The 11,481-nt window shown below is 49.0% G+C and overlaps 2 protein-coding genes across 2 annotated transcripts in view; one reads left to right on the plus strand and one right to left on the minus strand.

Annotated features, from left to right (window-relative positions):
• The first annotated feature begins 2,799 nt into the window (after positions 1-2,799).
• Positions 2,800-5,069, plus strand: ZBTB3 (zinc finger and BTB domain containing 3). Its single transcript, XM_011942669.1, has 2 exons — positions 2,800-3,024; positions 3,272-5,069. Exons 1-2 carry the CDS (start codon positions 2,926-2,928, stop codon positions 4,889-4,891), a joined length of 1,719 nt encoding a protein of 572 aa, XP_011798059.1. The 5' UTR covers positions 2,800-2,925; the 3' UTR covers positions 4,892-5,069.
• Positions 5,070-9,351: 4,282 nt separating this feature from the next.
• TTC9C (tetratricopeptide repeat domain 9C) overlaps positions 9,352-11,481 on the minus strand; it is a 16,542-nt gene continuing 14,412 nt past the window's right edge. Inside the window, exon 2 of the mRNA XM_011942786.1 lies at positions 9,352-9,753. Coding sequence (XP_011798176.1) covers positions 9,602-9,753 — 152 coding nt within the window. The 3' untranslated portion in view covers positions 9,352-9,601. The remainder of the gene's footprint in view (positions 9,754-11,481) is intronic.

Here is an 11,481-nt window from a genome sequence, read left to right on the forward strand (position 1 = left end):
AAGGAAAAGAAAAGAAATAAAACAAAAGAAACGAAAAGAAACTAGTACTGGGGGGGCGGGTGGGGAGGGAGGTCTTGGGAGCTGTGCCCTAAACCTTTGAGATCTGAGGTTATCTCCAGGTAGACAGTGTTGGCATTAAACACCCAACTGGAATTGATTGCTTGCTTGTGGACGGGGGAAAAAACCAACACATTTGGTCACACAGAAGCCTTCTTTGTTGATTGTCATGGTGGTGTGAGAGGAGAGAAAAACAGTGTCTCCCCCAACCCCCCTGTAAAACAACGCCATTATTTTTGCGTCATTTATTGATTTTGGTAAATAGTTATTTTCCATCTCTATTTAAAATATATATGCTGAGCGCGGTGGCTGACGCCTGTAATCCCTACACTTTGGGATGCCGAGATGGGCGGATCACCTGAGGTTGGAAGTTCCAGACCAGCCTGACCAACATGGAGAAACCTTGTCTCTACTACAAATACAAAATTAGCCGGGTGCGGTGGCGCACGCCTGTAATCCCAGCACTTTGGGAGGCAGAGGCGGGCAGATCACGAGGTGAGGAGATCGAGACCATCCTGGCTAACACGGTGAAACCCCGTCTCTACTTAAAATGCAAAAAAAGATTAGCCAGGCGTGCTGGCAGGCGCCCGTAGTCCCAGCTACTTGGGAGGCTGACGCAGGAGAAGCATGAACCCAGAAGGCGGAGCTTGCATTGAGCCAAGATCACCCACTCCAGCCTCGGCAACCGAGCCGAGCGAGACACTGTCTCAAAACAAAACAAACAAACAAAAAATATACATATATATGAGACCAGGCGACATGGCTCATGCCTGTAATCACAACACTTTGAGAGGCTGAGGTGGGTGGATCACCTGAGGGATCAAAATTGCAGTGAGACAAGATCACCCCAGTGCACTCCAGCCTGGGCGACAGAGCAAGATACAAAAAAAGAAAAATAAATGAAAATTAAATAAAAAATTAAAAAGGTTAGACTTGGTGGCTGACACCTGTAATCTCAGCATTTTGGGAGGCCAAGCTGGGAGGATCACTTGAGCCCAGGAGTTTGAGACCAGCCTGGGCAACATAGAGAGTCCCCTGTCTCTATTTACAACATATATATATATATTTTATTATTATTATTTTTTTGAGACGGATTCTCCTGCCTCAGCCTCCCAAGTAGCTGGGATTATAGGCGCCCACCGCCACACCCAGCTAATTTTTGTATTTTTATTATTATTATCTATTTATTCTTTTTTTTTGAGATGGAATTTCGCTCGTTGCCCAGGCTGGAAGTGCAGCGGCACGATCTTGGCTCACTACAACCTCCACCCCCCGAATTCAAGCGATTCTCCTGCCTCAGCCTCCCAAGTAGCTGAGATGACAGACATGCGCCACTACACCCTGCTAATTTTTGTACTTTTAATAGAGACGGGGTTTCTCCATGTTGGTCAGGCTGGTCTCGAACTCCTGACCTCAGGTGATCTGCCTGCCTTGGACTCCTAAAGTTCTGGGATTACTGGCGTGAGCCACTGTACCCCCCCCATTTATTAGTTTTAATTCCTATACAGTAAATATTGTATGGCTTGTAAGAATGAACACAGTGTCTTGAAGAGTCATGATCTCAAGCTAAGGCCAACATACCCTGCATGTATCTAGCACAAGTTTGTTGTGTAGATGAACTCTCCCTAATTCTGATTAGGTCTGATTGGAGGGCCTGACTGCAGAATAAGATAGAGATGCTTAGAGTGGTGGGTGAAGAATTGAGGATTAGAGCACCGAGTTTACTCCTCTAGTAACACTGCCTGGGTCAGACAGGGCAGTTATCACTGACTCCCAACTTACAGCCTTTTCCTCTAGGTGTGTAGGGACTCTCAAATATTCCTTCAGAAGTGGACACGGTTTTTGCTTCTTCTCTCCTGTACTGAGACATTTTATGGCCCTGACCCCATTCTCACCCCTTCCTAGCAGCACCTGCCCAGCACGCTCTGGAAACAAAGAACACTCTATCCTCTCAACTAGAAATTGACCGTAAGAGTCCAGGCTAGGGACACCATGACATCATCCCTGTAGCTGCTAGTTCTTTCACACCATCACTGAGCCGGGAGCCCGGGAACCTTAGCTTGGAGGAGTGGAGCAGTAGGGCATCTTGGATTTTTTTTGTTTTTCAGATGGAGTTTTGCTCTGTCTCCCAGGCTGGAGTGCAGTGGTGCTATCTTGGCTCACTGCAACCTCTGCCTCCTGGGTTCAAGAGATTCTCCTGTCTCAGCCTCCCAAGTAGCTGGGATTTCAGGCATGCGCCACCATGCCCAGCTGATTCTTGTATTTTTAGTAGAGATAGGGTTTCACTATGTTGGCCAGGCTGCTCTTGAACTCCTGACCTCAAGTGATCTGCCCGTCTCCGTCTCCCAGAGTCCTGGGATTACAGGCGTGAAGCACTGCGCCTGGCCTAGTTGGTTCTCTTATTCTCTGTCAGCCTGTAGCGGGAGTGGCACGCTGTCAGCTCAGGTCCGACACTGCAGGGTTCCCAACCTCTGGCCTTGCCAGGAGAGCGCCGCATTCAGCGACTAGGTGCCGGGCACCTCCTGCTCCCGGGATTAGGTAGAAGAAGCTCAGCCAATCCTGAGAGCTCGGAAGCGAGGAAGGCGGGACAAGGAGGAAAAGTTGAGGACAGGAGCGCCACCCAATCCAACGCCTGACTGTAAAAGCCATGGCGGCGAGCACCCAATTGCAGATGGCCGTTAGAGGGAGGCTGGTTAGTGGAAAACGGACCAATCTGTGACAGGGGAGGGCAATTTTTAAGCCAATTAAAACTGAGAAGGTGGGAAGGGGCGGAGCTCGCTCTGTGGCTGCTCGGTGGTGGGTGAGGGATCAGCTTTCTCTGCTAGTTCCCACCCTGGGAGTCCTTAGCCCCTGGAATGCGTGAGGGAGATGCTTAGGGAGTTTCCGAAGTGGGGCGTCGAGGCATCGCCTGGCAAGGCTTGGGAGCGAAAAAGATCCCTACTTCGTGGAGCCGTTGGAAGCTACCGGGTGGGCATCAAGGAAGCGGAGGGTGGCTAAGGGGCGGGACTTCCGGGGGCAGGGCTTATCGGCGGGGGTGGGGCCTGTCCTAAGGTTAGGCCGAGGTGGGCGGAGCTTATGGGAGAGCTTTGGGTGTGACCTAGGAGAAAGAAGGGCAGTAACTTAAGCGATTGTTTTGGGGTGGGAAGTGATAGTTAAGGGCTGATAAGGTTGCTGGGGAGGTTACTTGTCTTAACCCACTGTCCTTTTTTCTCAGGGAGCCACTGGTGGGGACCTTTTTTGGGCCCCCTTTCCTTCGTGGGGTACTATGGAGTTCCCAGAACACAGTCAGCAGCTGCTGCAGAGCCTCCGGGAGCAGCGGTCCCAGGGTTTCCTTTGTGACTGCACCGTGATGGTGGGTAGTACCCAGTTCTTGGCCCATCGGGCTGTGCTGGCGTCCTGCAGCCCATTCTTCCAGCTTTTCTACAAGGAGCGGGAATTGGATAAGAGGGATCTGGTGTGTATTCATAATGAAATTGTCACAGCCCCAGCCTTTGGGCTGCTTCTGGACTTTATGTATGCTGGCCAGCTGGCCCTGAGAGGGGATACCCCTGTGGAGGATGTGCTGGCAGCTGCCAGCTACTTGCACATGAATGACATCGTCAAGGTGTGTAAGCGGCGACTTCAAGCCCGGGCCCTGGCAGAGGCAGACAGTACCAAGAAGGAGGAAGAAACCAACTCACAGCCTCCTAGTTTGGAGTTTTTGTCCAGTACTTCCCGTGGCCCCCAGCCTTCGTTGTCATCTGCTGAGACATCAGGCCATTGGGGCAAAGGGGAATGGAAAGGCTCTGCTGCTCCCTCACCTACTGTCCGTCCTCCAGATGAGCCACCAATGTCCAATGGGGCTGACACGACACAGCCTGGCATGGAGGTTGACGCACCACATCTGCGGGCACCTCCTCCACCGGTGGCTGATGTCTCTCTTGCCAGCCCTAGTAGCTCCACTGAGACCATTCCTGCAAACTACTTCTCTTCCGGCATCCCAGCAGTTTCATTGGAGCCACTGCCATCTCTTGATGTGGGTCCTGAGAGTCTGAGGGTGGTGGAACCAAGGGATCCTGGAGGACCACTGCAAGGCTTCTATACCCCAGCCTCAGCCCCCAGCTCAGCCCCTGTCCCCGTCTCAGCCCCAATTCCATCCCAGGCTCCAGCCCCAGCTGAAGCTGAACTGGTCCAGGTGAAAGTTGAAGCTATTGTGATCTCTGATGAAGAGACCGATGTGTCAGATGAACAGCCTCAGGATCCTGAGAGAGCGTTCCCACCTGGAGGAGCAGTGTATGGGGGACAGCCCTCCCAGCCAGAGGCTTTTGAAGACCCAGGGGCAGCAGGACTGGAGGAGGTGGGGCCAAGTGACCACTTCCTGCCTTCAGACCCTCATCTACCCTACCATCTGCTGCCAGGTGCAGGGCAGTATCATCGAGGACTGGTGACCTCACCCCTGCCTGCATCCGCATCCGTGCATGAGCCACTTTACCTGCCTTCTGAGTACGAAGCAGCTCCAGGAAGCTTTGGGGTTTTTACTGAGGATGTTCCCACCTGCAAGACATGTGGGAAGACCTTCTCATGCTCTTACACGCTGCGGCGACATGCCACGGTGCACACACGTGAGCGACCCTACGAGTGCCGCTACTGCCTGCGGAGCTACACACAGTCAGGGGACCTCTACCGCCACATCCGCAAGGCTCACAACGAGGACCTGGCCAAACGCAGCAAACCGGATCCAGAAGTGGGACCCCTTCTAGGGGTGCAACCTCTCCCTGGCTCCCCAACAGCAGACAGACAGAGCAGCAGTGGTGGAGGGCCACCCAAAGATTTTGTACTTGGCCCCAAAAACTAACATCTAAGGAGCATGAGCTGACGCTAGGCTGCTCTTACCATCCTTAGATGACAGCTCAGAAGGTTGGTGGCATCTCCTCACCCCTGCTGGGTGACAAGAATAAAGGTTCTGCCCAGGCTGAAAGTTCCTACCCTTTTCTGTTTTCTTTTTTAGTTTTTTGAGACGGGGTCTCACTCTGTCGCCCAGGTTGGAGTGCAGTGGCGTGATCTCGGCTCACTGCAAGTTCAGCCTTCCGGGTTCACGCCGTTCTGCCTCAGCCTCCCAAGTAGCTGGGACTAAGGGTGCCCATCACCACGCCCGGCTAATTTTTTTGATTTTTAGTAGAGACGGGGGTTTCACCGTGTTAGCCAGAATGGTCTTGATCTCCTGACCTCGTGATCCGCCCACCTCGGCCTCCCAAAGTGCTGGGATTACAGGCATGAGCCACCGCATTTTTTTTTTTTTTTTTTTTTTGAGAGAGTCTTGCTCTGTCCCTCAGGCTGGAGTGCAGTGGCAATTTCAGCTCACTGCAACCTCTGCCTCCCAGGTTCAAGCGATTCTAACTCAGCCTGTTGAGTAGCTGGGATTACAGGAACGCACCACCATGCCCAGGTAATTCTTGTGTTTTTAGTAGAGACGGGGTTTCACCATGTTGGCCAGGCTGGTCTCGAACTCCTGACCCCAGGTGATCCGCTCACCTCGACCTTCCAAAGTGCCAGGATTACAGGCGTGAGCCACTGCGCCTGGCCTCCTACCCTTTTCTTTGCCCAGCCAGATAAGCAGGACTCTGTGGGGCAGAGCATATGACACTGGGAATTTTCCTGAGGTGTAATCGCTTCTCACTGTATGTTCTGGAACATAAAGCTAGGAATGAAAGTATTTCTTTGAACTGGTGTTGGCTGATTTCTTCTAAAAACCTGCATGCTTTCATACCTCTCCTTCAGTTCTTTTTGGAATGTCACATCTGTACTTGGGATAGGGGTAGAGGTCAGATTGCTCATGAGGAAAAAAGTGGGACAAGCAGAGGGTGATGTAGCCTTTACTTAGGAAAAGTATACAAATTAAGGAAGCTTATAAAATTATGATTTATTATTGCAGTTGAGCTCCTGTCTTCTGGGCTGTATCAGACATTTCGTATAAATACTCATTTAATCCTCAACGTTAGGACGTATGAGGTCCACCTCCTGTTTTGTTTGTTGTTGTTCATAAACAAACTTGAGACTTAGAAATCAAAGTTAACGGCCGGGCGCGGTGGCTCAAGCCTGTAATCCCAGCACTTTGGGAGGCTGAGACGGGCGGATCACGAGGTCAGGAGATCGAGACTATCCTGGCTAAGATGGTGAAACCCCGTCTGTACTAAAAAATACAAAAAAAACCTAGCTGGGCGAGGTGGCGGGCGCCTGTAGTCCCAGCTACACGGGAGGCTGAGGCAGGAGAATGGCGTGAACCCGGGAGGCGGAGCTTGCAGTGAGCTGAGATCCGGCCACTGCACTCCAGCCCGGGCGACAGACCGAGACTCCGTCTCAAAAAAAAAGAAATCAAAGTTAACTTGTTCAGGGTCACAGGGGCTAATTAAGGGGAAGCCAGCATTTGAACCTGGCTTGCGACTGCAAACAACCTGCCTGCTATACTGGTTAAAAACATTGTTTTGTCCAGGTGCGGTGGCTCACCCCGTAATATCAACACTTTGCGAGGTGACCAGCCTGCCCAACATGGTGAAACCCCGTCTCTACTAAAAACACAAAAAAATTGTCTAGGTACGATGGCTCGCTCCTGTAATTATAGCACTTTGGGAGGCCGATGCGGGCAGATCACTTGAGATCAGGAGTTCAAGACCAGACTGGCCAACATGAATAAACCCTGTCTCTACTAAAACTACAACTATTAGCCAGGAGTGGTGGTGGGCGCCTGTAATCCCAGTTACCTGGGAGGCTGAGGCAGGAGAATAATTTGAACCTGGGAAGTGGGGGTTGCAGTGAGCCGAGATTGCGCCACTGCACTTCAGCCTGGGCGACAAGACAAAAACTCTGTCTCAAAAATAAAAGAAAAATTATCCAGGCTTGGTGGCGGGTGCCTGTAATCCCAGCTACTCAGGAGGCTGAAGCAGGAGAATTGCTTGAACCCGGGAGGCAGAGGTTGCAGTGAAAAAAAAACATTGTTTGAAGGGCTGTTGCAGTGGCTCATGCCTGTTCTCGCAGCACTTTGGGAGGCCGAAGTGAGGGATCCCTTGTGACTAGGAGTTATAGATTAGCCTGGGCAACATAGTGAGGCCTCCCATTACTATAAAATAATAATAAATAGTTGAACGTAGTTAACCAAGAACCGTAAGTTGTTTTCTTTTTTTGTCCTTTTGCGTATTTGGCTTTGTTCCCTTGTTACCTCTGCTTTCCCCACCGAAAGACCTTTTGTTGATAGAATGGGTACTTTATTGATGATTTGAAATTTTTGCCTGCAAGTTGTAGATATGAATTGAATTCTCCGAAGATGAGACACTGAAAGGCAGGCAACACTAAGGCCTGTGGTAGCTGACTAGTGGCGGGAGGTTGAAGATCTGAGGTGCTGTCACAATGATGGGTGCTTGCAAAACCTAAAGTAAAACACTCAGGATGAGAGGATCTTACAGTTCATGGAGTCCAACTCCCTCACTTGAAAAGTGTGACAACAGTCTAGGGAAGTTTAGGTTACTCACCTAAGGTCATGCGGGTGGTTACTGACAGTGGAGATAGCAAAGAAATGGATTGGATGGGGGCAAAAAAGAGCTCTAGGAATATGTGAGGAGTCTGGCCCCGCCTGTGCCGTATGAGGGTCTAGAGGTTTCCCTACAAACCTTTCCTTGGTACATAAGGACGTGAGTGTAAATAAAACAGGAAGGAAAACAGAAATAGGCCGGGCGCGGTGGCTTACGCCTGTAATCCCAGCATTTTGGGAGCCTGAGGCAGGCGGATCAATGAGGGCAGGAGTTGGAGACCAACCTGGCCAACACAGTGAAACGCCCCCTTTACAAAAAATTAGCTGGGCGTGGTGGTGGGCGCCTGTAATCCCAGCTACTCGGGAGGCTGACGCAGGAGAATTGCTTGAACCCAGGAGGCAGAGGTTGCAGTGACCCGACATCTCACCATTGCACTCCAACCCCAGGCGACAGTGCAAGACTCCATCTCAAAAAAAAAGAAAAAGTGGAAAATAACAAGTAAATATTCTGAATTTTCTTTCTGTCTTTTTGAGTCAGTGTCATATTCAGCACTGTGAACCCTTACCAGCAAGTGACTATTTTTGAGTTACAGGAAGGAGAGAAAGGTGACCAGTGATGTGGCTAAAGAAGGCTCTTTAACTAGGACATATGGGAAGCAAAAGATGGTTAACATTTTTCTGCTCAGTGAATTCTACGTTCTTTCACATTCTTTGTGTTGAAATAACCTTCTAGCTTATCTTTCAAATGGCTTCTAATTTTATATATGCAAGTACCTTACTGCTTTAATTCCTTGATGAAACAAGGCAAGATATAAATAAATACAATAAAAGCTATTCTAGCTGGGTGGAACACCTTTTCAAGTCTTCCCTAGAGTAAATATCAAATCAAAATGCCTTTATGAATCAGTTACCCTTAAAAGGGTGGATTTTACGGTCTGTATATCTCGATTTCAACAGAAACACAAAGGAGAAAAAAAAAAACAACTGGTTGTCTCAGAACATCAGTTCTTAAAATCAAGGCATAATAAATGGTCTATATGTGTAGACAGTTGTGGTCACATGCACTACTTAGCTAAAGAGGCTCTGTTCCTGGTGAGATTCTCCTGAGAAGCAAGCATTTGCTTTCAATATCCAGCATAAAGTGCATGCTTTCTTGCAGGTGGCAGTCAGGTATTTGCAAATTTTTATTTATTTATTTATTTTTGAGACAAGGTCTCCCTGTTGCCGAGGCTGGAGTGCAGTGGTACTATCAAGACTCACTGCAGGCAGTACCCCTCTAGCTCCCAAGTAGCTGGGACTACAGGTGTGCACTAACACGCATGGCTAATTTTTGTATCTTTTTTTTTTTTTTGAGATGGAGTCTCGCTCTGTCACCCACGCTGGAAGTGCAGTGGCCGGATCTCGGCTCACTCCCGGGTTCATGCCATTCTCCTGCCTCAGCCTCCTGAGTAGCTGGGACTACAGGCGCCCGCCACCATGCCCGGCTAATTTTTTGTATTTTTAGTAGAGATGGTGTTTCACCGTGTTAGCCAGGATGTTCTCGATCTCCTGACCTCGTGATTTGCCCGCCTCGGCCTCCCAGTGTGCTGGGATTACAGGCATGAGCCACAGTGCCTGGCCATATTTCCCATTTTGCTTTGGGCTTCTGAAAAAATAAAGGAAGACACTTCTTTCTGCCTATCCTTACTATGCCATCCTCTGCAAGCCGTCGCCTCTGTATATAAGTACATCTAACAACACTGTCATGAACAATCTATGCCAAAGATATGATTAATTCCACCCACAGCTGATGAATATTTTCTGATTATATTTCTCAAGGCAAATATCCCCAACAATAACATGTATTGAACGCTATAGAAATAAACAGGATAGACAGAAAAAGACTCAGGCTGTCTAAGTAGTAAAGTTTGTGCAGAACTGGCAACAAAAATCCACCTGGGTCAGAGGTATAGGGTTAATTTATCTTGCTGAGGGTCAGGTTTCTCCTTCATGCATGTTTAATGGTCCACCTAAGTTCAACTGGAGGAGCATCTTTCTTCTTTGTTAACCAAACATGCCCAGGTAGAGCTGCTTCTCTTTTCTGTGGTAGCTGCTGAGTTCTGACTGTGTCAGCTGGAGGTACCGCCGGACGTTGGCATCTTGGAAGATGATGGAGAAGCAATTAGAAACAGAGTCAGTTAAGATCATAATCGTACCTTGTGGCAAGAAACAATGTTAACATGCTCCCATTTTTAAATCTCTCCAAGATCTGAATATATTGCAACCATTCTATGCAATAATAAATCTCATTAATTAATAACATTTGGAATTGAAAAAACAATCTCTGTTCCAGGCTGGACTGGTTGTTAATTTTTATTTATTTATTTATTTATTTATTTTTGAGACAGAGTCTCACTCTGTCACCCAGGCTGGAGTGCAGTGGCACGCGATCTCCGCTTACTGCAACCTCCACCTTCTGGGTTCAAGCAATTCTCCTGCCTCAGCCTCCCGAGTAGCTGGGACTACAGGCGCCCGCCACCTCGCCCAGCTAGTTTTTTGTATTTTTTAGTAGAGACGGGGTTTCACCGGGTTAGCCAGGATGGTCTCAATCTCCTGACCTTGTGATCCGCCCGTCTCGGCCTCCCAAAGTGCTGGGATTACAGGCTTGAGCCACCGTGCCCGGCCTTGTATTTTTCTTTAGTAGTAGAAATGGGGGTTTCATCATGTCAGTCAGGCTGGTCTCGAACTCCTGACCTCAGGTGATCCACCCACCTCGGCCTCCCAAATTGCTGGGATTACAAGGGTGAGCCACCATGCCTCTCCTGTCCTTGGACTTTGTAAGTTTTTCTTGTAAGCTGATGGTTGTATTATTTAAAGGTATAGGGAAGAACAAAGAGAAGTCTAGCCCACTGAGAAAGGGGGTGTTACTGATAAACGACTAAAGTGTATCTTTTTTCCCTGAAATCTGTTTGTTCTGTGGTTATATGATAGTTAATCACATGCTTATTGCCACCACTTATAAAGGTAGAGGCCGTGCTATATAGTCTCATCTATGTGGTACCCACATCATAGACATTATCCACCATGAAAAAACAGAAACAGAATAACAAAGGGGCTCCTGGTTGATGGAACCTCCTACTGAGCCAGGACTGCACCATACTGCAACCTGCCTCCAAGTCCAACACAGTTGCCAGAGAGTTCTGTCAGGTGCTTAAAAGGCACTAAGCAAGAAAAGCCCTTCCTCACTGTTTATCTTTTGTTTTTTTTTGTTTGAGATGGAGTTTTGCTCTTGTTGCCCAGACTAGAGTGCAGTGGAATGTGATCTCTGCTTACTGGAACTTAACATTAAAAGAAAAAGAAAAGCCGGGCGCAGTGGCTCACGCCTGTAATCCCAGCACTTTGGGAGGCCGAGGTGGGTGGATCACCTGAGGTCAGGAGTTCGCGACAAGCCTGGCCAACATGGTGAAACCCCATCTCTACTAAAAATACAAAAATTAGCTGAGCGTGGTGGTGGGTGCTTGTAATCCCAGCTACTCGGGTAGCTGAGGCAGGAGAATCGCTTGAACCCCAGAGGCAGGGGTTGCAGTGAGCCAAGATCGCGCCACTGCACTCCAGCCTGCGCAACAAGTGCGAAACTCCATCTCAAAAAAAAAAATGAAAAGAAAAAAAAAATTAGTTTAAACAAAATGGTTACTTTTGGCCGGGCATAGTGGCTCACACCTGTAATCCCAGCATTTTGGGAGCCCGAGGTGGGAGGATCACTTGAGGCCAGGAGTTCAAGACCAGCCTGGCCAACACGGCAAAACTATGTCTCTACTAAAAATGAAATATGGCCGGGCGCAGTGGCTCAAGCCTGTAATCCCAGCACTTTGGGAGGCCGAGGCGGGCGGATCACAAGGTCAGGAGATCGAAGCAATCCTCCTGCCTTGGTCTCCCAAAGTGTT

The sequence above is a fragment of the Colobus angolensis genome, unplaced genomic scaffold, assembly GCF_000951035.1.
Source record: "Colobus angolensis palliatus isolate OR3802 unplaced genomic scaffold, Cang.pa_1.0 Scaffold21, whole genome shotgun sequence".
Classification (NCBI taxonomy): Eukaryota; Metazoa; Chordata; class Mammalia; order Primates; family Cercopithecidae; genus Colobus; species Colobus angolensis.